At 38.4% G+C, this 26,528-nt stretch overlaps 1 protein-coding gene across 1 annotated transcript in view; it reads right to left on the bottom strand.

Moving 5' to 3' along the window:
* Positions 1 to 25,897, bottom strand: part of LOC117522150 (noelin-3-like) — a 28,078-nt gene extending 2,181 nt beyond the window's left edge. The window contains exons 1-5 of the mRNA XM_034183530.1: positions 25,610 to 25,897; positions 11,412 to 11,555; positions 2,036 to 2,191; positions 1,475 to 1,694; positions 538 to 644 (exon numbers count right to left, since the gene is read on the bottom strand). Of these exons, the coding sequence (XP_034039421.1) occupies positions 538 to 644; positions 1,475 to 1,694; positions 2,036 to 2,191; positions 11,412 to 11,555; positions 25,610 to 25,678 (696 nt within the window). The 5' untranslated portion in view covers positions 25,679 to 25,897. The remainder of the gene's footprint in view (positions 1 to 537; positions 645 to 1,474; positions 1,695 to 2,035; positions 2,192 to 11,411; positions 11,556 to 25,609) is intronic.
* Positions 25,898 to 26,528: the final 631 nt, after the last annotated feature.

Raw genomic sequence — 26,528 nt, 5'->3', positions numbered from 1 at the left:
GATCAAGAGATCAGCTGCTGATTGATGAACCTTGATCCTGATTATTCATCTTTGATCCTGAAGGCAGATATTTGATCTTGATCACTCATCTTTGATCCTGACACCATCTGCTCATTGCTGAACTTTGAACCTGGTTAGTTCTCCTTGTTCCTGACCACTGAACTAAAAAGTAATCTTGATTACAGGTTCAAAGGAATCAGCATCAAAGATCTGAGATCAAAGGCATGACACACCCCTAGATCAGGATTCTTTTAAGATACTCAGTTACTGAAAACTAGTTGGACAGACTAGAAAACTGATGGACAGATAGACAAATGGCAACAAAAACACAAGTTCCTTGACAGAGGTAAAAATCTACAATCATACTGCTTCATACAGGTCAGAATGACCAGTGAGGGACATCAAGGCTTATAAGGGTCTTACGATGACGAAATCACCATATCTCTACCAAACGGAAGAGAACCAGCTCTCTGTAAATTATTAAACCTGCCACTGTTGTTTCAAAGGGTTCCAGCAAATCAAATCGACTCAGCCCACCCTGTTGTTTTTGAGAGGCGCCAGCGGGTCGGTCATCCAGGCTCCAAATCTAGTCCCTGAAGTTTTTACAGTCAGAGGTCCAGTGATCTTCATTAGTTTACCACATGCTGTGAACACAAAGCATGCTGCGGTCAGTGGCAGCTCAGATTGATGTTCAACACAACCAGCGCAAAGATGTTATTATGTTACAATGCTCCAAAAATCGCTGGATAACAGGAATTTGATAAGGTCTCATTTTTTCAGCTGAAAAGCAAGTCAACAACAAAAAGTGGTTATAGACTGTATGAGAGGCTTTTCCCCTGTTATTAAAAAAATTCAATTCAATTTATTTATACAACATCAAATCGTAACATAAAATCACCTCAAGGTGCTATACGCCAGTTAAGTCTAGACGTTCGCTACACCGTGAGCAAACACACTGGCAAAAAAAGAAAAAAGACTCAGTTAATAGCTATCCCACATGATTTAATATGTGAAGTAATTGTACAAATAATTTGTCTTGCTTCCAAATTCAACATTAAGTCTTTAACTATTATTTCAACAAACCAGTCGATAAAGTAAACACTTCACGTTGAAATATCAAGCTTGGAAAATAAAACCTTTAGCTATTTAAACTTTCATTTGAGCCAAAAGGTGATAATTAACTCATCCTTTAAAACTGTGTGTGTGTGTGTGTGTGTGTGTGTGTGTGTGTGTGTGTGTGTGTGTGTGTGTGTGTGTGTGTGTGTGTGTGTGTGTGTGTGTGTGTGTGTGTGTGTGTGTTTCTGGACTTCATTTGTATTATAGAGCAGTGAACCTTTAGCTATACTGGACAAGAAGAAGCTCAACACCAAGCTCATGGTTTGGCTTTCATCACCAGATCTGTACCCATGATCCTGCTTCAGTCGGAAAATCTCAGATCCCCGCGGCTACTCGCCGCTCTCCAAAGAGGACTTACTGAGTTTGCTCATGCAGTTGCGGAGACGAGTTTCTAGATTTAGCACCCTGTGTTGTAGTTCCTCGTAGTCGTAGGCCCCCATCTCCTCCTGGATGGTCATCAACACCACAGACAGGTTCCTGATCTCCTCTTTGAACTGGGCAATGAGCTTAGTGTCGGTCTTGTACTGCTCCAGGACAGGGATCAAAGGCTGCAGGGACTCCATCTTTCCCTTTAAGTCCTACAACACACCAAGTGATCATGTGATCATGCGCAAAAAGAAGTATTTCTGCACTGGGACAAAAAACTTTTAAACAATCCTCAATGATCTCCAGAAAAAGACTTTTAGGATGTAGTATTTAGTCCTCTGAGAGTGTGTCAGTGTAAAGAGTAGACCAGCTTCTGTGTTTTGCACAGTGACTGTAAAAACATGGTATAATGACAGGAATCACAACATGTGGTATTGTACTTTAATTTCCATTTTCATTGCTTTTACGATAGTTTCAGTGGAGAACATTTCACAGGCTTTCCCATCTTTTTTTCTCCCTCTCTGGCTAAAGTTAACCATCAAACAAACTATACCTGAAAGTTTTTGTTGACGAGCGTCTTCCTGTCTGATTCAATCTGTCGAAACTTTGACCGCAGTCCTTTGATCTGGCTTTCCATCCTCATGATATACTGAAAGTCCCTCTGCGTCCGCAGGTTCAGAACCTCGATTGACTGAGACATGTTCTGCACCTTTTGAAAAGAATGAAACAGCGTGGCATTGATTTTTCTATCCAACACAAGATTAAAATGTCCTCCATGTTCAGCCGCTCAGTAGTCAGTCACACGCCGGCTTCTCAAAGAACAAATCAACATTCTGACCTCCACGGTGATTGTCTTTTACCCATCAGTGTGTGAGCTGAATTGAGTTTTGGTGGATTTCATATGAGTGTGCTGCGTTTACTCTCAAGTCTCAATATAAGTTATAAATTATTTATATATATTATTATTATATATATATTATTTATATTATATATATATATATATATATATATATATATATATATATATATATATATATATATATATATATATATATATATATATATATAAGTCATATTTTTCATTTTTCATTTATTTATTTATTTCATTCATTTAAAAGAAAAAAAACAGAAAAGCAGAAATAAAGCATCTCCATTAACAGAATGAAAAGGAGCAGAGAGAAGAACAAGTCTTATATTTTCTGCCCCTTTTTACAATACAATCTTTCAATATCCAGCGTCATTTTTCAACATTATTTAACAGATTGTATTTCTTTAACTTGTCACATAAGACTGACTTATTTCATAATTATGACCATTATTAAATAGATTACATCTCTGACAGGTTACATTTTTAAACTTAAAACATTTTATACATTATTAACAAATTACTTTTTTTTTTTTTTTACTTCCTTACAGCCCACTAACTTATTTTATAGTTTCATACTTACTTAATACATCTAGTTTAATACGTTTTTTAAATAATTTAAGCGACCTTAATTCTTTAATTTCTTTGTTGAGATTGTTCCATAATTTTACACCATTTACTGCAATACTCCGTTCTTTTACTTTGGTTCTGTATCTTGGTTTTCTAAAGACTTCTATTCCTTTCAGTTTATAACTACTTACTCTTTTCTCAAACATATTTTGAATGTTTGTTGGTAAAGCATTTTTATTAGCTTGGTACATTGTTTGTAATATTTTCAAATCGACCAAATCACGAAATTTAAGTACCCTGTACTTAATGAACAATGGATTAGATGGATCTCTAAAACCACTGTTGCTAATCACCCTTAAAGCCCTTTTCTGCAGAATAAACAAAGGTTGTATATAAGTTGTATATGTTGATCCCCAGATTTCTACACAATAAGTTAAATATGGGAAAATCAATGAATTGTACAATGTTAATAAACCATAACTATTTAAGGAATATTTTACTTTATGCAAAACAGCAATGGCTTTCGCTATTTTTCCTTTTATGTAATTTATGTGTGACTTCCATGTAAGATCTTCATCAATTATGACTCCTACAAATTTCATTTCTTTTACCCTTTGTATATCCATTCCATCTATTTGTAATGACACGTTATTTTTTTTTGCTCTGTCATTAAACAATATGAAATTTGTCTTATTAATATTTAGTGACAGTCTGTTTATATCAAACCAATGCTTAACCTTTTCCAATTCTGTTTTTATCACTTGTGCTACTTCCTGTATATCTGATCCAGAGTAAAACAGCGTTGTATCATCAGCAAATAAAATGCTACCAAGCACATTAGATACATTCACAAAATCATTGATATACAAAATAAACAGTTTGGGTCCAAGTACTGATCCTTGTGGTACTCCATAAGCAATATTACACAATTCTGATTTGATATTATTTATCTGAACAAACTGTTTTCTGTTTTCTAAGTAGCTTTTTACCCACTGATGTGCAATACCTCTTATTCCATATTGTTGTAACTTGTGAAGCAATCTTGAGTGGTCAATAACATCAAAAGCTTTTTTCAAGTCAATAAAAATACTTACAAAATAATCCTTATTTTCTATTGTTGTTGATATTTTCTCTATTAATTCCATAATTGCCATAGCTGTCGAATGTTTTGTTCTGAATCCATACTGAGCATTATTTAAAATATGATGTTTCTCAGTGAATTTATCCAACCTTGTCACAAAAACGTTTTACATAATTTTAGAAAACTGTGGAAGCAATGATACTGGCCTGTAATTAGAGAATTTATGTTTGTCTCCATTTTTATATAATGGGACTACCTTGGCAATTTTCATTTCATCTGGAAAAATCCCTGTTGACAGAGACAAATTGCAAATATAAGTAAATGGTTCAATAACAGTTTCTATTATACTTTTTACAGTCATCATGTCTAAATCTTCATGGTCAGTTGATCTTTTGCTTACACAGTTTTTTACAATATTTCTTATTTTCATCTTTTTCCACATTGTCCAGGAAAATACTATTGACCGTATTTACAAGTGTATGTAATGTATCTTCTACTATTGGTTTATTTCCCACCAGACTTGATCCTACATTTGAAAAATAATCATTAAACCCATTTGCCGCCACTTCTTTTATGTCATATATCTCTTTATTTTCTTTGACAAAGTAATTTGGAAAAGTTGCTTTCGCTCCATCACTTTCAATCACACTTTTTATAATTCCCCATGTTGCCCTCATATTATCTTTACTCTTATTTAATTGTTCACTATAATAATCTTTTTTTTTTGTTTCCTAATTATTGTCAATAGTTTATTTTTATATTTTTTTGTATCTGTGTTCTGTTTCCTTTGTTTGCATTTTTAAAAAGCACCTGTATAAATAGTTTTTCTTTGCACAATAATTTTTTATTCCCTTTGTCAGCCATGGTTTATTTACTCTTTTCTTACTAATTTCTATTAATTTACAGTTTTTATTATAGGATTTCATCAATATTTTCATAAATGAGTCTTTGATTTGAGTTATGACAGATTTTCTCTGCCTAATTATGATTCTAAGGTAGAGTCCACAACACTTTAAAATGAATTTAAGACAACACTAGCAAATCCAGAAAACATTTACGAATTCAAAACAACAAAAATATTTGCTTTTTTTTTTTTTTTTTGCAGAATTAAAATTGAAAAATGCTTGCAAAATTCTACAACACAAAACAGTTTAATTTGACAACATTGCTGCAAATTCAGACAACAGGCATAAACAGAGAGTTTCTGCCCAGAGGACTTTAACTTACTTCTACTCTTCATTTCTTTGCAAATAAAGTAAAACATGAAGATAAAGCTAGCATAAGAATAAAATAATGAAAAATCATAAAATCATAAAAAATGTATTAATACAGTTGGTTTACATAGCACTTTCCACCAGAAAATATCAAAGTGCTCTCTACAGTAATAACGTCTACATTTCAGTAATAGAAAGAAAATTAAAACAGCATAACAGATGAGGCAAAATTCAAACACTAAATTAAAAATGTCATAGAAAAATCAAGATATTAAAGCCTGCCCTAATTATTACGACGGCGTTTTAGGACCACATAGAATTTTTTTTTTTTTTAGACTTCGAGAATAAAGTCGTAATATTACGAGAATAAAGTTGTAATATTATGAGAATAAAGTCATAATTTTAAGACTTCGAGAATAAAGTCATAATTTTATGAGAAAAAAGTTGTAATATTACAAGAATAAAGTCGGAATTTATGAGAATAAAGTCGTAATATTACGAGAATAAATTCATAATTTTATGAGAATAAAGTCTAATATATTTCAACTTTTTTCTTGTAATATTACGACTTTTTTCTCGTAAAATTATGACTTTATTCTCGTAATATTATGACTTTGTTTCTTGTAATATTATGACTTTATTTCTCATAATATTACAACTTTATTCTCATAATATTACGACTTTTTTCTTGTAATATTACGACTTTATTCTCAATGTCCAAAAAAAAAAAAAAGGAAGAAATTCAATGTGGCCCTAAAACTCCGTCGTAAATTATAGGTAACAGAAAATAAATGTGTTTTAAGATTAACCTTAAAAGATTCAAAAGAGGAGAACTAAAGAGTGGTGCATCGTGATGCACCGAACAATCTGAAGTCCTCTGACCAGAAGTAGGCCTTTCAGGACTAGACCCCTGAATGTGGGCCTGTCACTACCACCTAGGGTGGCAAAACCTACCCAGTATAAATGACTAAGGATATGTCACTAGTTAATTGTTATGTACAACCCCTGGCAAAAATTATGGAATCACAGGCCTCGGAGGATGTTCATTCAGTTGTTTAATTTTGTAGAAAAAAAGCAGATCACAGACATGACACAAAATTAAAGTCATTTCAAATGGCAACTTTCTGGCTTTAAGAAACACTATAAGAAATCAGGAAAAAAAAATTGTGGCAGTCAGTAACGGTTACTTTTTTAGACCAAGCAGAGCGAAAAAAATATGGAATCACTCAATTCTGAGGAATAAATTATGGAATCACCCTGTAAATTTTCATCCCCAAAACTAACACCTGCATCAAATCAGATCTGCTCATTAGTCTGCATCCAAAAAAGAGTGATCACACCTTGGAGAGCTGTTGCACCAAGTGGACTGACATGAATCATGGCTCCAACATGAGAGATGTCAATTGAAACAAAGGAGAGGATTATCAAACTCTTAAAAGAGGGTAAATCATCACGCAATGTTGCAAAAGATGTTGGTTGTTCACAGTCAGCTGTGTCTAAACTCTCGATCAAATACAAACAACATGGGAAGGTTGTTAAAGGCAAACATACTGGTAGACCAAGGAAGACATCAAAGCGTCAAGACAGAAAACTTAAAGCAGTATGTCTCAAAAATTGAAAATGCACAACAAAACAAATGAGGAACGAATGGGAGGAAACTGGAGTCAACGTCTGTGACCGAACTGTAAGAAACCGCCTAAAGGAAATGGGATTTACATATAGAAAAGCTAAATGAAAGCCATCATTAACACCTAAACAGAAAAAAACAAGGTTACAACGGGCTAAGGAAAAGCAATCGTGGACTGTGGATGACTGGATGAAAGTCATATTCAGCGATGAATCTCGAATCTGCATTGGGCAAGGTGATGATGCTGGAACTTTTGTTTGGTGCCGTTCCAATGAGATTTCTAAAGATGACTGCCTGAAGAGAACATGTAAATTTCCACAGTCATTGGGGCTGCATGTCAGTTAAAGGCACTGGGGAGATGGCTGTCATTACATCATCAATAAATGCACAAGTTTACATTAATATTTTGGACACTTTTCTTATCCCATCAATTGAAAGGATGTTTGGGGATGATGAAATCATTTTACAAGATGATAATGCATCTTGCCATAGAGCAAAAACTGTGACAACATTCAAGGCAAAAAGACACATAGGGTCAATGTCATGGCCTGCAAATAGTCCGGATCTTAATCCAATTGAAAATCTTTGGTGGAAGTTGAAGAAAATGGTCCATGACAAGGCTCCAACCTGCAAAGCTGATCTGGCAACAGCAATCAGAGAAAGTTGGAGCCAGATTGATGAAGAGTACTGTTTGTCACTCATTAAGTCCATGCCTCAGAGACCGCAAGCTGTTATAAAAGCCAGAGGTGGTGCAACAAAATACTACATATAATAGCCATCCAAGTGGGAGCTGAAGTCATGTAAGGAACAAAGAAGGAATACACAGTGGTCAACATTTAAAAATGCTCCAATCTTATTAAAAAGTATACCACATCATTTGTCTCACCATAAATATTCCCAAAAAGTAATCTTAGTTAACATTACGGGGTAGCATATGTCACAGAATCCAATGGACATTGTCCTTGTTCGACTATTACTTTGGAGTATTCAGCACAAACTATTCCATTAATAATCCTCTTAGCTCAACAAAACCCATCACCATTTTTATAGTTTTTACACATAACTCCATACACAGTAAATTCACCAGTGTAAAACTAACAGTGACGGTGTTAAATGACCACTGTCAGTGAACATATGTTCCCACTCTGACCAGAGTAGGACCATATGTACACTGGAAGTGTTAATTTAATACTAGAGATTTTACTGTGTAGCACTCAGTCATCGATAGTCCAAAGTATACCTTTTTGAAATCCCTATAATCAGACAAATATAATATATGATATGACTGGAGCACTTTTAAATGTTGATGCCTATATGTAATCCTTCATTGGCCCATGCCTGCCTAGAGCTATCACCTTGGAATAGCTATCGTACTTTTTGTCCAAGTCCCTATAGGTGACTAAAATGCTATATCAAAATGCACCCTGGGTGGTAGTGACCAACCTACCTGTCCCATTGGACTAAAATTGCTACAAGTGTTGTGAGTACTTCAGTTTTGTTGTGAAGCTTTGCAAAGCCTTTCTATGTTGGGGTGTGTTGGGTGAATTTACAGCAGACATCAAATTAAATTGTTGTATGTGCTGCAGGTTGAATATGTTGTCTGTGTTTGCAAGTGCTTGTTTTGATGCAGATGTTATTTGCTTTTGTCAGTATTTTCTGCTTTTGCTGGTGTTGTTCTCTTAAATTGGAAGTGTTGTAGTAGATGAGCATGTCTTTTGTTTAACACATGTTCCTCTTTGGTTCCCAACATTATTGGAGCACATCACTAGCAAAGCGGCACAACACTCGCACATCGTGCTCTGCATACTTTTCTGGCACCAGCTGACAGATCCTGAAATGGCCTCATTGAAGCCCTGAGGCAGCTTTGTACATTAACGTCAAAGGCGCCACTGAGTGACAGAGAACAGCCTTTGGCGTTCTGCCAGAAAATGTAGGCTACAGTTCCCTTTCATGGCATACTAATTGAGGAAAACAACCCCCAAACAAACTGCTGTTTAGTTGCTGTTTTGTGGAAAATGTAATAAATCACCACTCATATTGAAAAAAGGACAAGATTTAGAATTGCACTCAGTTTCTTGCATCTGTTTGAAATCAATATGCAATATTGATTTTGTATGTGGTTTGAATTCAAATAGTGGAAACCAACACAGAATCAATATTTTTATTTATTGCCTCTTCCAAGGCATTTGGATGACCACCTGCATGTTTTTGCTGATTTGTTGAGAGGATAATCCAAAGTTTTGTTTTTTTTTTGGGTTTTTTTTGCATTTGTATTGGCGGTTGGGTGCCCTAAGGCTGAGCATTTTGGGCATTCAGATTTTGCACAAGGACACTTTAAACACTCAGTTGAAATTGGAGTTCAAATCACCCAGCCCTTGTGGTAGCTCTGCTGTGTAAGCTAAGGATTACTTAAACACTAATAGACTGATTTTCACAGACAATAACAGGATCTAACTTGGAATTGGGAAATAACAGAATTCTGTATTGGCTCTGGACAAAAAGAAGCGGAGTCTGGAAATTTAGTTTTTCCTTTTGATTTTTAAGAACGAGCGAGTTAATAAAATTAATCTTACAGCTTCATTTTGTTGCATATTATGGCTTTTTTTTTTTAATTAAAGAACAATAAGTATATTTGTATGAATGGCTTTTATGGGTGGTGGAGCTGGGAGTTTTCAAAATCTGTATTTCATATGTATAACATATATGTTCCTTGAACCCATTTTCACCAAATGTATCAGCTCTAACTTGGACTACAATCTGAGATATGCATTCTGTTCAGTGACGTCCTGGTTTATTTGTATTTTTATTCTATTGGCAGTAAAAAAAGACTCACTGGTTCACAATAATAACGGTCAATATTATAACATGATTTCTGACATGATGTCTGTTCATTGTTCTGTAATTTATGTCTGTAGCATGGCCCAAGCAGAGGGTCACCCCTTTGAGTCTGGTCTGCTTGAGGTTTCTTCCTTAGCTGGAGTTTTTCCTTACCACTGCTGCTCTGGGAGTTAGTAAGGTTAGACCTTACTTGTGTGAAGCGCCTTGAGGCAACTCTGTTGTGATTTGGCGCTATATAAATGAAAATAAATTGAAAATTGCAATTGAAAAATGAAATGATTACTATAGTGGGTGACATTTTATGGGAACTTAACCCCTGTTGTAACAGTCATGACAGTAATGGATGAAATTACACAAAAATGCAACCACTATTGTCATAATTGATACAATAGTTGTTGAGTTTTTTTGTGCAACAGTGGGAGAATTTACATGGGAAACTCAACCACTATTGAAACACTTATGACAACAGTGGTTGAAACTGCACAAAAAAAATCAACCCCTAATGTATCTGTTATGACAACAGTTGATTAAATTGTAGAGGAAACAACTACTGCAACAGTTATTACAATAGTGGGAGAATTCGTATGGACAACTCAACCAATTTTGTAGCAATTCTGACAATAGTGGGCAAAACTGCACAAAAAACTCAACCTTTAATAATTATTACAATAGTGGGCGAATTTCCATGGGAAGCGCGAGCATTATTGTATGAATTATGATTACAGTGGGTGAATTTATAGCGGACACTGTTGTAACAATTATTCTAACAGTGAGCAAAATTGCACAGGAAACTTAACCCCTGTTGTATCAATTATGACCATACTGCATACATTTTCATGGGAAATTCAACCACCAATGTAATAATCATTAGGAACGTGATTCCTGAAATACAAATCTGAAGAAAAATTAGATTAGATAGAACTTCATGAATCCCTTGGGAAGACTCCCTCAGGGAAATTGAGGCTCCAGCAGCATTGTATAGCAGCACACAAGGTAAGAAGCACACACAGTATCAAAAATGTAAGTGAAAAACTATTTGCAAATATAATTACAAATACACAAATATAAATACCAGACATACTGATCAATACTGGCTTACTGGCTACTACTGTTCCTCTCCTTCCCGTCCTCTGTCTTCCTGTTACTCCTCCTCCCCCTGAGTGAGTGTACAGTCTGATGGCCTGAGGGACAAAGGAGTTTTTCAGTCTGTTGGTCCTGCACTTGGGAAGGAGCAATCTGTGGCTGAAGAGGCTCCTCTTGATGATGGTGTGCTCAGGGTGACATATTCATCTGGCTTATATTCACATCTTATATTCCTGGAAGAGGCATTAGTAAAATTGCTAAAAGGTATTGCTATCTTGGTGTAGTTAGCTGTACATTCATGCCTATCATCCCAGGTGTTACAATAGTGGTTGCAATATTGCTGACCATAATGAAATGCTGAAGCCTGTTAAGGTGCTGGTAGTGGGGGTGATGGGGGAGTTAAGTGTCACTCCAGTGCTATTAAGGTGAGAAGGAACCTGTTCTTATCTTCCTGAGGATCCAGCTGATGCCATCCATCTTAATGTGTGCAGAAATGTAAAATCAGGATATGCACCTGGCCGCTGCAAATCTTTCTGAGGATTAAGGCAGCAAAGTACCACGAATAACCACAAAAACCAATGTGATTTGCATGTATGCATGTTTGCTCAGGAGTTTGAGCTCGTCTGCGTGTTTCTAAGGTGTATACCGCACCTTCTCCAGCAGCTGGCGGAGCTGTCTGCCTTTGGCGTCTCTGGAGCACAGGTTCTGTTCTGGTGCCACCACCGTGCAGATACAGCGGCCGTCTGCGTCCTGAGCCGAGCTGTACACCTGCCACCCTTCCTTTGGCCTGATGGTCTGCACACAGAGACATAAGCACAGACTCTCTTGTGATATCTCTCTGCCAAAATAGCAGCGTGCATCTGTTTTTCTTTCTTTCTTTCCCAGTGGGGTCATCCATTCATCCATGCCCAAAGCTCTGACACCACCCGTTTCCACTGACTTGTTTAATAGTCTGGGCTTTGGAGGAACAAAGTGCTTTTGCTGTAAGATATCCCTGCCATCGCAACGTATGGTCTCTTGCGAGTTTCCTCTTCAGCAATACTGCTTCCCGGCGTTGACGAATAACCTGTGTGTTGAAATTCCTTTCTCCTCACTGTGGCTTAACTTTATGTCCTGCTGGGAGACGCAGATAAACCTGATTTGTTTTCTTCACTCTTTATTGCATTCAATATAGAGTGCAGTACCAGAGGAAAATGCTTAACAAAATATATAAAGTTATGCATCATAAACCGGTGGAGCATATTTTAATGCAACGCTCAGCTGATGTCAGAGCGCGCACAGTCAAAATGAGTTTTGCTCCAAACTATTGATCAAAGTCTCCAGGAGTGCTGTAAAAGTTGATACAGTGTCAGTATTTGAACAAATACGGGAAAAAATAAGTACTTTCTGTTTTGGTTTGTAGTCAGTATGGGAAATTAACAGATGCCTCTGAGCAAAAACTCGCAACCTTTGACTGTGGTTGGCAAAGCAGCCATTCTGGCAGACAACCACCTATTATTTGGATTTCAATTTACATTTTCAGGACTGATCTGGCTGGAAAAACACTGAGAATAGCAATGTGAACTTTGCTATTCTGCAGCTTCTGACGCCGGCAGATACAAACACGGACGTGTGTGTTTATTGCACAGGTACCGTCTTGTAGCGATCTCTCACGCCTGCCAGCTTGAACGGCTTAAGCAGTTTTTTTTTTGTTTTGTTTTGTTTTTGAGGATGTGAAAGAGTGCATCTCGTCTATGCAGGAAAGAACAAAGCAGGCTGAGAATTTGAGTATACTTTTGGTATGCATAATTTTCCTAAAAATGTTTATATTGAGGAAAAGCTAATAAATATCTGATATTTAGAAATAACTCTACGTTCAAGGAACATTTGTGTTAGCACTCAGACAGACCATGCACTAACTGTAGCCGACAAATTAATAATAATAAATAAAAAAAACACCTAATTTACACTTGTTTTAATATAACCCAACATCAGAAGGCACAAATTAAACCAATATTTATTTTGAAATAGTTGGTCAAATATTGAGTGATGCCGTCTTTTGATATGGACTCCAGAAAAGTGTTTCGGAACATTCGAGAACATCTATAAGGTTCCCATCACAAATTTTTAGCACTGTCACTCAACAACATGTCCGAGCCATTCTTTAATTACAGTTTTAGGTTTCCTACCACAAGGTAGTAGCCAGTAGCTAGATTTGTCGTTAGTCACTTTTGAGAAAATAAGTCATCAAGAGGGTTTGGAAAGTCACCAGATTTAGCGAGAAAGTCGCCAAGTTGGCAACACTGGCTGCTACCTTGTTAGCTGGGTGGGGAGCATCTTATGTCTCCTTCTAGTTGCTAGCTTGTTAGCAGGGCAGAGCACGTCATGTTTGCTCCTGCTGTTGCTAACTTGTTAGTTGTGTGTGTGTGTGTGTGTGTGTGTGTGTGTGTGTGTGTGTGTGTGTGTGTGTGTGTGTGTGTGTGTGTGTGTGTGTGTGTGTGTGTGTTTCTGGATTTCATTTGTATTATAGAGCAGCGAACTTTTAGCTATACTGGACAAGAAGAAACTCAACACAAGCTCATGGGCTTGTTAGTTGGAGAAGGGGTGAAAACTGTCACCACCTTCAGGTTTCTGGACACCTACATCTCCGCAGACCACTCCTGGACCTCCAACATCAAGGCTCTGGTTAAGAAGGCTCAGCAGTGGCTACACTTCCTGTGTGTCCTCAGGAGGAACAACCTCGACACAAAGCTGCTTTTGGCCTTCTATCACTCCTCAATGGAGAACATACTGACATATTGTCAGGGTGTGTGGTACACGGGCTACACAGCCAAAGACAGGAAGGCGGTGCAGAGGGTCATAAACACTGCCCAAAAGATCATCGGCTGCCCTCTGTCCAGCCTGAAACCATCGCCACATCCTACCTACCTCTACTGGTGGTTGGCTCTCACTGCGGTATTGTATCACTTCCTGTTCCGGAGCACAGTGGTGTTTTGCTGTATCTGTTAGCTGTTTAATCTGCGCAGTTAGATTGATCTAGTTAACTAGATAACGATTTGTTTCACAGTGTAATCTTCACGTACCTTAACTAAAGCACTCCTTCTGCTGAATCGCCTCTAAATTATTTACACATTATTCACTTTGCGTGTTTTTAGGAATCCGCTAGCTTAGCGCAGCTACTAGCTCTTAGCCGGTTTAGCATGACAGCTTCTCCTGTCTCTCCCGCACTTTTCTGCTCTGGGTGTGAAATGTTTAGTTATTCCTCAGCCTCCTTTAGCAGTAATGGTACTTGTAATAAGTGTAGCTTATTTGTAGCTTTGGAGGCCAGGCTGGGCGAATTGGAGACTCGGCTTCACACCTTGGAAAATCCTACAGCTAGCCAGGCCCCTGTAGTCGGTGCGGACCAAGGTAGCTTAGCCGCCGTTAGTTCCCTCCCGGCAGAGCCTTAAATCAGAAGTGCCTGACTCCGTGGTATAACTCACAAACTCGCAGCTTAAAGCAGATAACCCGTAAGTTGGAGAGGAAATGGCGTCTCACTAATTTAGAAGATCTTCACTTAGCCTGGAAAAAGAGTCTGTTGCTCTATAAAAAAAAGCCCTCCGTAAAGCTAGGACATCTTACTACTCATCACTAATTTAAGAAAATAAGAACAACCCCAGGTTTCTTTTCAGCACTGTAGCCAGGCTGACAAAGAGTCAGAGCTCTATTGAGCCAAGTATTCCTTTAACTTTAGCTAGTAATGACTTCATGACTTTCTTTGCTAATAAAATTTTAACTATTAGAGAAAAAATTACTCATAACCATCCAAAAGACATATCGTTCTCTTTGGCTGCTTTCAGTGATGCCGGTATTTGGTTAGACTCTTTCTCTCCGATTGTTCTGTCTGAGTTATTTTCATTAGTTACTTCCTCCAAACCATCAACATGTCTATTAGACCCCATTCCTACCAGGCTGCTCAAGGAAGCCCTACCATTAATTAATGCTTCGATCTTAAATATGATCAATCTGTCTTTATTAGTTGGCTATGTACCACAGGCTTTTAAGGTGGCAGTAATTAAACCATTAAGTAAAAAGCCATCACTTGACCCAGCTATCTTAGCTAATTATAGGCCAATCTCCAACCTTCCTTTTCTCTCAAAAATTCTTGAAAGGGTAGTTGTAAAACAGCTAACTGATCATCTGCAGAGGAATGGTCTATTTGAAGAGTTCCAGTCAGGGTTTAGAATTCATCATAGTACAGAAACAGCATTAGTGAAGGTTACAAATGATCTTCTTATGGCCTCAGACAGTGGACTCATCTCTGTGCTTGTTCTGTTAGACCTCAGTGCTGCTTTTGATACTGTTGACCATAAAATTTTATTACAGAGATTAGAGCATACCATAGGTATTAAAGGCACTGCGCTGCGGTGGTTTGAATCATATTTATCTAATAGATTACAATTTGTTCATGTAAATGGGGAATCTTCTTCATAGACTAAGGTTAATTATGGAGTTCCACAAGGTTCTGTGCTAGGACCAATTTTATTCACTTTATACATGCTTCCCTTAGGCAGTATTATTAGACAGCATTGCTTAAATTTTCATTGTTACGCAGATGATACTCAGCTTTATCTATCCATGAAGCCAGAGGACACACACCAATTAGCTAAACTGCAGGATTGTCTTACAGACATAAAGACATGGATGACCTCTAATTTCCTGCTTTTAAACTCAGATAAAACTGAAGTTATTGTACTTGGCCCCACAAATCTTAGAAACATGGTGTCTAACCAGATCCTTACTCTGGATGACATTACCCTGACCTCTAGTAATACTGTGAGAAATCTTGGAGTCATTTTTGATCAGGATATGTCATTCAATGCGCATATTAAACAAATATGTAGGACTGCTTTTTTGCATTTGCGCAATATCTCTAAAATTAGAAAGGTCTTGTCTCAGAGTGATACTGAAAAACTAATTCATGCATTTATTTCCTCAAGGCTGGACTATTGTAATTCATTATTATCAGGTTGTCCTAAAAGTTCCCTGAAAAGCCTTCAGTTAATTCAAAATGCTGCAGCTAGAGTACTGACAGGGACTAGAAGGAGAGAGCATATCTCACCCATATTGGCCTCTCTTCATTGGCTTCCTGTTAATTCTAGAATAGAATTTAAAATTCTTCTTCTTACTTATAAGGTTTTGAATAATCAGGTCCCATCTTATCTTAGGGACCTCATAGTACCATATCATCCCAATAGAGCTCTTCGCTCTCAGACTGCAGGCTTACTTGTTGTTCCTAGGGTTTGTAAGAGTAGAATGGGAGGCAGAGCCTTCAGCTTTCAGGCTCCTCTCCTCTGGAACCAGCTCCCAATTCGGATCAGGGAGACAGACACCCTGTCTACTTTTAAGATTAGGCTTAAAACTTTCCTTTTTGCTAAAGCTTATAGTTAGGCCTGGATCAGGTGACCCTGAACCATCCCTTAGTTATGCTGCTATAGACTTAAACTGCTGGGGGGTTCCCATGATGCACTGAGTGTTTCTTTCTCTTTTTGCTCTGTATGCACCACTCTGCATTTAATCATTAGTGATTGATCTCTGCTCCACTCCACAGCATGTCTTTTTCCTGGTTCTCTCCCTCAGCCCCAACCAGTCCCAGCAGAAGACTGCCCCTCCCTGAGCCTGGTTCTGCTGGAGGTTTCTTCCTGTTAAAAGGGAGTTTTCCTTCCCACTGTCGCCAAGTGCTTGCTCACAGGGGTTGTTTTGACAGTTGGGATTTTTCTGTAATTATTGTATGGCCTTGCCTTACAATATAAAGCGCCTTGGGGCAACTGTTTGTTGTGATTTGGCGCTTTATAAATGAAATTGATTTGATTTGATTTGATTTGCTGCCTAAGGAGAACCAAGGCCATCACAGGAGACCCCACAGACGCTGTCCACCCCATGTTTGACCTGTCGCCCTCTGGGAAACGCAATAGGTCAGCAAAGTCCCACACCAGACAAACAGCTTCATCTCCTGGGCCATACGTACTGCAAACACCCATGGACACAATACACACTCACCCACAGACTTACTCCCATAAACATCCCCTGACCCAAGACAATAAACAAAACAATCTACCCCACACCCCGGACAGTACAGTAGCACAGTTGAATAACAGTACAGTACTTGTGTGAAGCACCTTGAGACAACTTTGTTGTGATTTGGCGCTATAAAAATGAAAATAAATTGAAATTGAAATTACAGGAAAACTGTCGAATAACAGTGCTGGGACACTGTAGAATAACAGTAGAGTAATACTGCCATATAAGAGTACAGTAACACTGTCAATTAACATTACTGAAATACTGTAGAACAACAGTACATTAACACTGTCCTTTAATCAATCAATCAATTTTTTTATATAGCGCCAAATCACAACAAACAGTTGCCCCAAGGCGCTTTATATTGTAAGGCAAAGCCATACAATAATTACGGAAAAACCCCAATGGTCAAAACGAACCCCTGTGAGCAAGCACTTGGTGACAGTGGGAAGGAAAAACTCCCTTTTAACAGGAAGAAACCTCCAGCAGAACCAGGCTCAGGGAGGGGCAGTCTTCTGCTGGGACTGGTTGGGGCTGAGGGAGAGAACCAGGAAAAAGACATGCTGTGGAGGGGAGCAGAGATCAATCACTAATGATTAAATGCAGAGTGGTGCATACAAAAAGAGAAAGAAACACTCAGTGCATCATGGGAACCCTCCAGCAGTCTAAGTCTATAGCAGCATAACTAAGGGATGGTTCAGGGTCACCTGATCCAGCCCTAACTATAAGCTTTAGCAAAAAGGAAAGTTTTAAGCCTAATCTTAAAAGTAGAGAGGGTGTCTGTCTCCCTGATCCGAATTGGGAGCTGGTTCCAGAGGAGAGGAGCCTGAAAGCTGAAGGCTCTGCCTCCCATTCTACTCTTACAAACCCTAGGAACTACAAGTAAGCCTGCAGTCTGAGAGCGAAGCGCTCTATTGGGGTGATATGGTACTATGAGGTCCCTAAGATAAGATGGGACCTGATTATTCAAAACCTTATAAGTAAGAAGAAGAATTTTAAATTCTATTCTAGAATTAACAGGAAGCCAATGAAGAGAAGCCAATATGGGTGAAATATGCTCTCTCCTTCTAGTCCCTGTCAGTACTCTAGCTGCAGCATTTTGAATTAACTGAAGGCTTTTCAGGGAACTTTTAGGACAACCTGATAATAATGAATTACAATAGTCCAGCCTAGAGGAAATACATGCATGAATTAGTTTTTCAGCATCACTCTGAGACAAGACCTTTCTCATTTTAGAGATATTGCGCAAATGCAAAAAAGCAGTCCTACATATTTGTTTAATGTGTGCATTGAATGACATATCCTGATCAAAAATGACTCCAAGATTTCTCACAGTATTACTAGAGGTCAGGGTAATGCCATCCAGAGTAAGGATCTGGTTAGACACCATGTTTCTAAGATTTGTGGGGCCAAGTACAAAAACTTCAGTTTTATCTGAGTTTAAAAGCAGGAAATTAGAGGTCATCCATGTCTTTATGTCTGTAAGACAATCCTGCAGTTTAGCTAATTGGTGTGTGTCCTCTGGCTTCATGGATAGATAAAGCTGAGTATCATCTGCGTAACAATGAAAATTTAAGCAATGCTGTCTAATAATACTGCCTAAGGGAAGCATGTATAAAGTGAATAAAATTGGTCCTAGCACAGAACCTTGTGGAACTCCATAATTAACCTTATTCTGTGAAGAAGATTCCCCATTTACATGAACAAATTGTAATCTATTAGATAAATATGATTCAAACCACCGCAGCGCAGTGCCTTTAATACCTATGGCATGCTCTAATCTCTGTAATAAAATTTTATGGTCAACAGTATCAAAAGCAGCACTGAGGTCTAACAGAACAAGCACAGAGATGAGTTAGCTGTTTTACAACTACCCTTTCAAGAATTTTTGAGAGAAAAGGAAGGTTGGAGATTGGCCTATAATTAGCTAAGATAGCTGGGTCAAGTGATGGCTTTTTAAGTAATGGTTTAATTACTGCCACCTTAAAAGCCTGTGGTACATAGCCAACTAATAAAGATAGATTGATCATATTTAAGATCGAAGCATTAATTAATTGTAGGGCTTCCTTGAGCAGCCTGGTAGGAATGGGGTCTAATAGACATGTTGATGGTTTGGAGGAAGTAACTAATGAAAATAACTCAGACAGAACAATCAGAGAGAAAGAGTCTAACCAAATCCCGGGGTCACTGAAAGCAGCCAAAGAGAACGATATATCTTTGGGATGGCTATAAGTAAATTTTATCTAATAGTTAAAATTTTATTAGCAAAGAAAGTCATGAAGTCATTACTAGTTAAAGTTAAAGGAATACTCTGCTCAGTAGAGCTCTGACTCTTTGTCAGCCTGGCTACAGTGCTGAAAAGAAACCTGGGGTTGTTCTTATTTTCTTCAATTAGTGATGAAGTAAGATGTCCTAGCTTTATGGAGGGCTTTTTTATAGAGCAACAGACTCTTTTTCCAGGCTAAGTGAAGATCTTCTAAATTAGTGAGATGCCATTTCCTCTCCAACTTACAGGGTTATCTGCTTTAAGTTGCGAGTTTGTGAGTTATACCATGGAGTCAGGCACTTCTGATTTAAGGCTCTCTTTTTCAGAGGAGCTACAGCATCCAAAGTTGTCCTCAATGAGAATATAAAACTATTGACGAGATAATCTATCTCACTCACAGAGTTTAGGTAGCTACTCTGCCCTGTGATGGTATATGGCATTGGAGAACATAAAGAAGGAATCATATCCTTAAACCTAGTTACAGCGCTTTCTGAAAGACTTCTACTGTAATGATACTTATTCCCCACTACTGGGTAGTCCATCAGAGTAAATGTAAATGTTATTAAGAAATGATCAGACAGAAGGGGGTTTTCAGGGAATACTGTTAAGTCTTCAATTTCCATACCATAAGTCAGAACAGATCTAAGGTATGATTAAAGTGGTGGGTGGACTCATTTACATTTTGAGCAAAGCCAATTGAGTCTAACAATAGATTAAATGCAGTGTTGAGGCTGTCATTCTCAGCATCTGTGTGGATGTTAAAATCGCCCACTATAATTATCTTATCTGAGCTAAGCACTAAGTCAGACAAAAGGTCCGAAAATTCACAGAGAAACTCACAGTAATGACCAGGAGGACGATAGATAACAACAAATAAAACTGTTTTTTGGGACTTCCAGTTTGGATGGACAAGACTAAGAGTCAAGCTTTCAAATGAATTAAAGTTCTGTCTGGGTTTTTGATTAATTAATAAGCTGGAGTGGAAGATTGCTGCTAATCCTCCGCCTCGGCCCGTGCTACGAGCATTCTGGCAGTTAGTGTGACTCGGGGGTGTTGACTCATTTAAACTAACATATTGATCCTGCTGTAACCAGGTTTCTGTAAGGCAGAATAAATCAATATGTTGATCAATTATTATATCATTTACTAACAGGGACTTAGAAGAGAGAGATCTAATGTTTAATAGACCACATTTAACTGTTTAGTCTGTGGTGCAGTTGAAGGTGCTATATTATTTTTTTCTTTTTGAATTTTTATGCTTAAATAGATTTTTGCTGGTTATTGGTGGTCTGGGAGCAGGCACCGTCTCTACGGGGATGGGGTAATGAGGGGATGGCAGGGGGAGAGAAGCTGCAGAGAGGTGTGTAAGACTACAACTCTGCTTCCTGGTCCCAACCCTGGATAGTCACGTTTTGGAGGATTTAATAAAATTGGCCAGATTTCTAGAAATGAGAGCTGCTCCATCCAAAGTGGGATGGATGCCGTCTCTCCTAACAAGACCAGGTTTTCCCCAGAAGCTTTGCCAATTATCTATGAAGCCCACCTCATTTTTTGGACACCACTCAGACAGCCAGCAATTCAAGGAGAACATGCGGCTAAACATGTCACTCCCGGTCCGATTGGGGAGGGGCCCAGAGAAAACTACAGAGTCCGACATTGTTTTTGCAAAGTTACACACCGATTCAATGTTAATTTTAGTGACCTCCGATTGGCGTAACCGGGTGTCATTACTGCCGACGTGAATTACAATCTTACCAAATTTACGCTTAGCCTTAGCCAGCAGTTTCAAATTTCCTTCAATGTCGCCTGCTCTGGCCCCCGGAAGACAATTGACTATGGTCGCTGGTGTCGCTAACTTCACATTTCTCAAAACAGAGTCGCCAATAACCAGAGTTTGTTCCTCGGCGGGTGTGTCGCAGAGTGGGGAAAAACGGTTAGAAATGTGAACGGGTTGGCGGTGTACACGGGGCTTCTGTTTAGGACTACGCTTCCTCCTCACAGTCACCCAGTCGGCCTGCTTTCCCGGCTGCTTGGGATCCGCTGGAGGGGAACTAACGGCGGCTAAGCTACCTTGGTCTGCACCGACTGCAGGGGCCTGGCTAGCTGTAGGATTTTCCAAGGTGCGGAGCCGAGTCTCCAACATTGAGTCGAGTCGAGCCGAGTCTCTAACATTGTAGAATAACAGTACATTAACGGTGTTGAATAACAGTACTGTAACACTGTAGAATAACAATACTGTAACACTGATGACTAACAATACTGTAACACTGTAGAATAACACTACAGTAACACTGTCGATTAACAATACTGTAACACTGAAGAATAACAATACTGTAACACTGATGAATAACAGTACTGTAACACCGTATAATATCAGTACATTAACACTGTAGAACAGTGGTCTCCAAACTATTCCAGAAAGGACCGAGAGGGTGCAGGTTTTCTTTGCAGCCACTGACTTCAGCAGGTGATTTCACTGATTAACATCACTTGGAGCAGGTGGGATGAGTTCATCAGTGAAATCACCTGCTGGAGTCAGTGGCTGCAAAGGAAACCTGCACCCTCTCTGCCCTTTCTGGAATAGTTTGGAGACCACCGCTGTAGAATAAAAGTACAGTAACACTGTAGAATAACATTACTCTAACACTGACGAATAACAATAATGTGCCACTGTCGAACGACGGTACAGTAACACTGTTGAATAGCAGTACAGTAACACTGTGGAATATCAATATTGTAACACTGTAGAATAGCAGTACTGTAACACTGATGAATAACGATACTGTAAGACTGAGGAATGACAATACTGTAACGCTGTAGAATAACAATACTGTAACACTGTCAAATAACAGTACAGTAACACTGTTGAATAACAGTATTGAAACACAGTCTAATAACAGTACAGTAACACTGTGGAATAACAGTACTCTAGCACTCAAAAATGGTTGAATAACAATACTGTAACACTGTCAAATAATAGTACTGTAACATTGATGAATATCAATACTCTACCACTGTTGAATAACAGTACAGTAAAACTGTTGAATAACAGTACTGTATCACTGATGAACATCAATCCTGTAACACTGTTGAATAACAGTACAGTAACACTGTCAATTAACAATACTGCAACACTGTGGAATAACATTACAGTAACACTGTGGAATAACAATAGTGTAACTCTGACAAATAACCACACTGTAATGCTGTGGAATAACGATACTGTAACACTGTAGAATAACAATACTGTAACACTGTAGAATAACAGTACAGTAACACTGTTGAATAACAGTATTGAAACACAGTCTAATAACAGTACAGTAACACTGTGGAATAACAGTACTCTAGCACTCAAAAATGGTTGAATAACAATACTGTAACACTGTCAAATAATAGTACTGTAACATTGATGAATATCAATACTCTACCACTGTTGAATAACAGTGCAGTGAAACTGTTGAATAACAGTACTGTATCACTGATGAACATCAATCCTGTAACACTGTAGAATAACAGTACAGTAACACTGTCAATTAACAATACTGCAACACTGTGGAATAACATTACAGTAACACTGTGGAATAACAATACTGTAACTTTGACAAATAACCACACTGTAATGCTGTGGAATAATGATACTGTAACACTGTAGAATAACAATACTGTAACACTGTAGAATAACAGTATAATAACATTGCTGTAGAATAACAGCACAGTAACAATGTGGAATAACAGGACAGTAACACTGTGGAATACCAGTACAGTAACACTGTAGAATAACAGTACAATAACACTGTGGAATAACAGCCCCTCACTGGCAACTCCACCTACCATCAGCATACTGTAAATTAAATGGACATTTGTTACAGAGTATTGCCATCATGTGCACCATGTGATTTTTAGAATAAAAGCTGCTGCTCAAACCACTGATTGCAGCCATTACTTTAGTTTGTTACTTTTGTTGTTTTTGATGCAAAAACAAAATCCCCCTTCTGTGCTATCGATCTCCTGCAGCTTCCTTTCTTTTCCCACCAGTTTTCTGTTATCAGATTGGGAGAAAATTGTTTGAGGTGATGTCAAAGCCCTGCAGGTCTGATCTGGGTCCACCTCTGGCTTTAAAGCTGAGGATGCACTGATGCTACGGAGATCTCAGATTTAAATGCAATGAAATAAAACTAATTTAACCTTTTTTTAATGAAAAGGAGGAAAAGCAGCAGCACAAACAGCGACTAAAAGACTGGGAGAGTTTATGCAGTGCATTGTGGGGTTGGACTGTAGTAAACCAGGGAATGAAAAGACTAACTGCCTGTGCTGCAGCCTGAGTGTCACTGGAATCTGCTTCTCTCTCATGGCATCATCGCTGAATGGGAAGAAAGAGGCAAAAACACCCTCTACTCCTCTTTTCCTTATCACACTTTGAAGGCTTCGAAAGAGAAGCCACTTTCACTAATGTGTTGAAGCGCTCTTTCTCCTCTGTCTCTTGAGTGATGCACATCCTGTCCTCTCCTCTCATACTCTCTTTTCCTCATATTAAAATGAATCTGAAGCACAGCCAAGCCAGATGCACTCTCCAGCGCAGTCTCCTTTTGTGAGGAACTCACTGCTGAGAGTTTTGTGTTTTTCACGTAATTATTCAGACAGCTGGTTCCCCTTTGTGTGTTGGGAAGCCCATTTAGACTTTGTAGCTCCTGGCAGTTCAATGTTCTGCCTGTACACCTGCAAAATCACCCCCCCCCCCTTTTTTTTTAAAGGAACAAACGGCAAACATTAAGTCTGCAAGCCACTTTCAATCATGACAAGGTAATACAATGTGAGGACACTGCTTTGCAATCAGGACACTGGCACAGGGATTGTATTCTGCACGGGTGGGATGAACCTAATCGACCATTGTTCTTGTCCAAATGGCTTGGAGATCTGCAAGCTGCTCCTTGTAATTTGTGATAATGCTTCTAAATGTATTCTCACTGCCGACACCCACGTTGCCAGAATAATATAATGCATACAGCATCAGAACAAATAAAACAATGCATACATGCTGCGTCAGATATTGTCTGTTAATTCCAGATTTACACTGAATTTGGCAGTGTGAAGGTGTGTTGCACAGGTGCTTCTACTTGGCAGGGGATTTGGATACTTTATAGGAGCCTTTTTGTTTTATTTGTAATCATTAAATTACTCTTTAAATATGAGTTATATGGCTGGTACGACTCCAGGATCAATATCAATATGTGGTGGATGTCGAGAGGAAACATGAGCGGTGTGAGAGTGTCTTCTTCCACCACCACCTTAGATTCAGATGTTACGTTTTTATATATCATCCAAGAAAACATGTTTTCAAAAAGACTTCTAGTGACTGGCAATTCAGATTGTGCATATTATTTAAAAAATAAGCCAAATATAAAGAAATGGCAATACAATTAACCAATTTCTGCAGAAACTGTTGTTTTAAATATGTTCAATATTACCTACTGATATTTCATTTTAACTTTTTGTGTAAATTAACCATTTCTGCAGCATGTTTCAATCTGATGCAGATGCTCAAAGCGCTTTACAATGATCACACACACACACACACGCACGCACACACACACACACAAACACACACACACACACTGATGTCAGGGTGCTGCCATGCTCTGCACTGGACTGGATACTGGACATGTGAAATCATGCTCAAAGGTACCTTAGTCAATTTTGTTGTCTGATGGGGGAATTGAACTGAGCCCTTCCAGGCCACCACCTCCGCAAATTAGGTTTCTTGTGCCTTATATGACATATGTTTCAACACTTACAATAGAAAGAATTATGCAAAAAACAATAGGAACAAATAAAATTTCAACATAAATTGCTAATCGGTGTATATATTCAGTATATGATGGTGTTTAATTTTCCTTTTTGTGTTATAGCAAAAACAAATATTTTTATTCAAAATATCCTGGGTGGCCTCAGTGTACACAAGCACGGAATGGACACATTCAGTCCTAATCACTAAAATAAATAATACTAATAATAAAAATAATAATAAACATCAACATGTTTTAAATATATATATATATATATATATATATATATATATATATATATATATATATATATATATATATATATATATATATATATATATATATATAAAACACAGCATTAAAATGATCAGTACCACATGAGTGAACAGTGGTTACGTGTTGCTATAAAGCACAGCATTAAAATGACCAGTACCACATGAGTGAACAGTGCTTACGTGTTGCTTTCGGCTACATAAAGAATCAGACAGTTAACGCAGAAATGATTGAAACTAATTTCTATATGATTCTGTTTTAAGTATGTCTATATTCAGTGCTGGTATTTAATGTTTCCTTTTCATACATTTAGTTTTATTGTTGCACATGTGGGCTACTGTGCGCAGAATCATTGGAATGATCGAACCACAGAATCGATATAAGTCACACAACTGAACTTTACAGCACTGATATTAAGTGAAATCCTCCTTGAACTTTGTGTCTCCGTGCTGCGTTTTTGCGTTCATCGTGGAGGGGCCGGAACTCACCACTGAAGGAGACGATCCGAGCAGCAGCAGGACCAACAGGGGCTTCAGCACCGCGGACAGCGACCACATGGCGTCGGCGGATCGCACGCTTCCCTCCTCCACGACTTAAAAAAAAAAAAAAAAAATCACACAACTTTATGTCCGTGAGCAGCTCCGTGCGTGTGCACTACGCGCTGGCGTCCTGACGAGGCTTCATCCATCCGAGCACCTTGGTCACGCGTGCCATGTGGACAATGAGGGGACAAGGCTCGCCACCTGCAAAGGGGGAAAAGTTTGTGGGCGGAATCCTGCGCCTTTTTTCCTCCGTGGCGATTATGACATCACAGAGCTGTCTGTGGCCGCGAGTGAACGCAGCTGGTTGTGCGTGAGGCGAACTCAGCGGCAGTTGCGCGCGCACAAAAGTTACAGCTGGCAGCTTTCAGAGAGAAAGAGAGAGAGAGAGAGAGAGAGAGAGAGAGAGAGAGAGAGAGAGAGAGAGAGAGAGAGAGAGAGAGAATATCGGTATGTGTGTGGAATATCTCTATCAATACGAATTTGTGTGTGTATGTATACACACACACACACACACACATATATATATATATATATATATATATATATATATATATATATATATATATATATAGAGAGAGAGAGAGAGAGAGAGAGAGAGAGAGAGAGAGAGAGAGAGAGAGATAAAGGGTGACCCACTCCCCAAAACCCCAGAAAAAAAATCATTGCCCAAAGTTTCAGTTATCTTGGCCGCTTGTTCTTTCCAAAATATGAATGAATGAATGAATGAATTTCTTCAGCACACACAGTCCAAAACAACAACAAAAAACTTACAACGAAGAAATAAAATGGATTATAATGCATTTGTGTGCCTGAAAGGGTATAGGCAGAAGCCAAGCAAATATTCTCCAAATGGTATGATTTTTGG

Source organism: Thalassophryne amazonica, chromosome 12 (assembly GCF_902500255.1).
Source record: "Thalassophryne amazonica chromosome 12, fThaAma1.1, whole genome shotgun sequence".
Taxonomy (NCBI): domain Eukaryota; kingdom Metazoa; phylum Chordata; class Actinopteri; order Batrachoidiformes; family Batrachoididae; genus Thalassophryne; species Thalassophryne amazonica.
The sequence above is the reverse complement of the archived record's forward strand: the minus strand, read 5'-3'. Positions and strand labels throughout refer to the sequence as shown.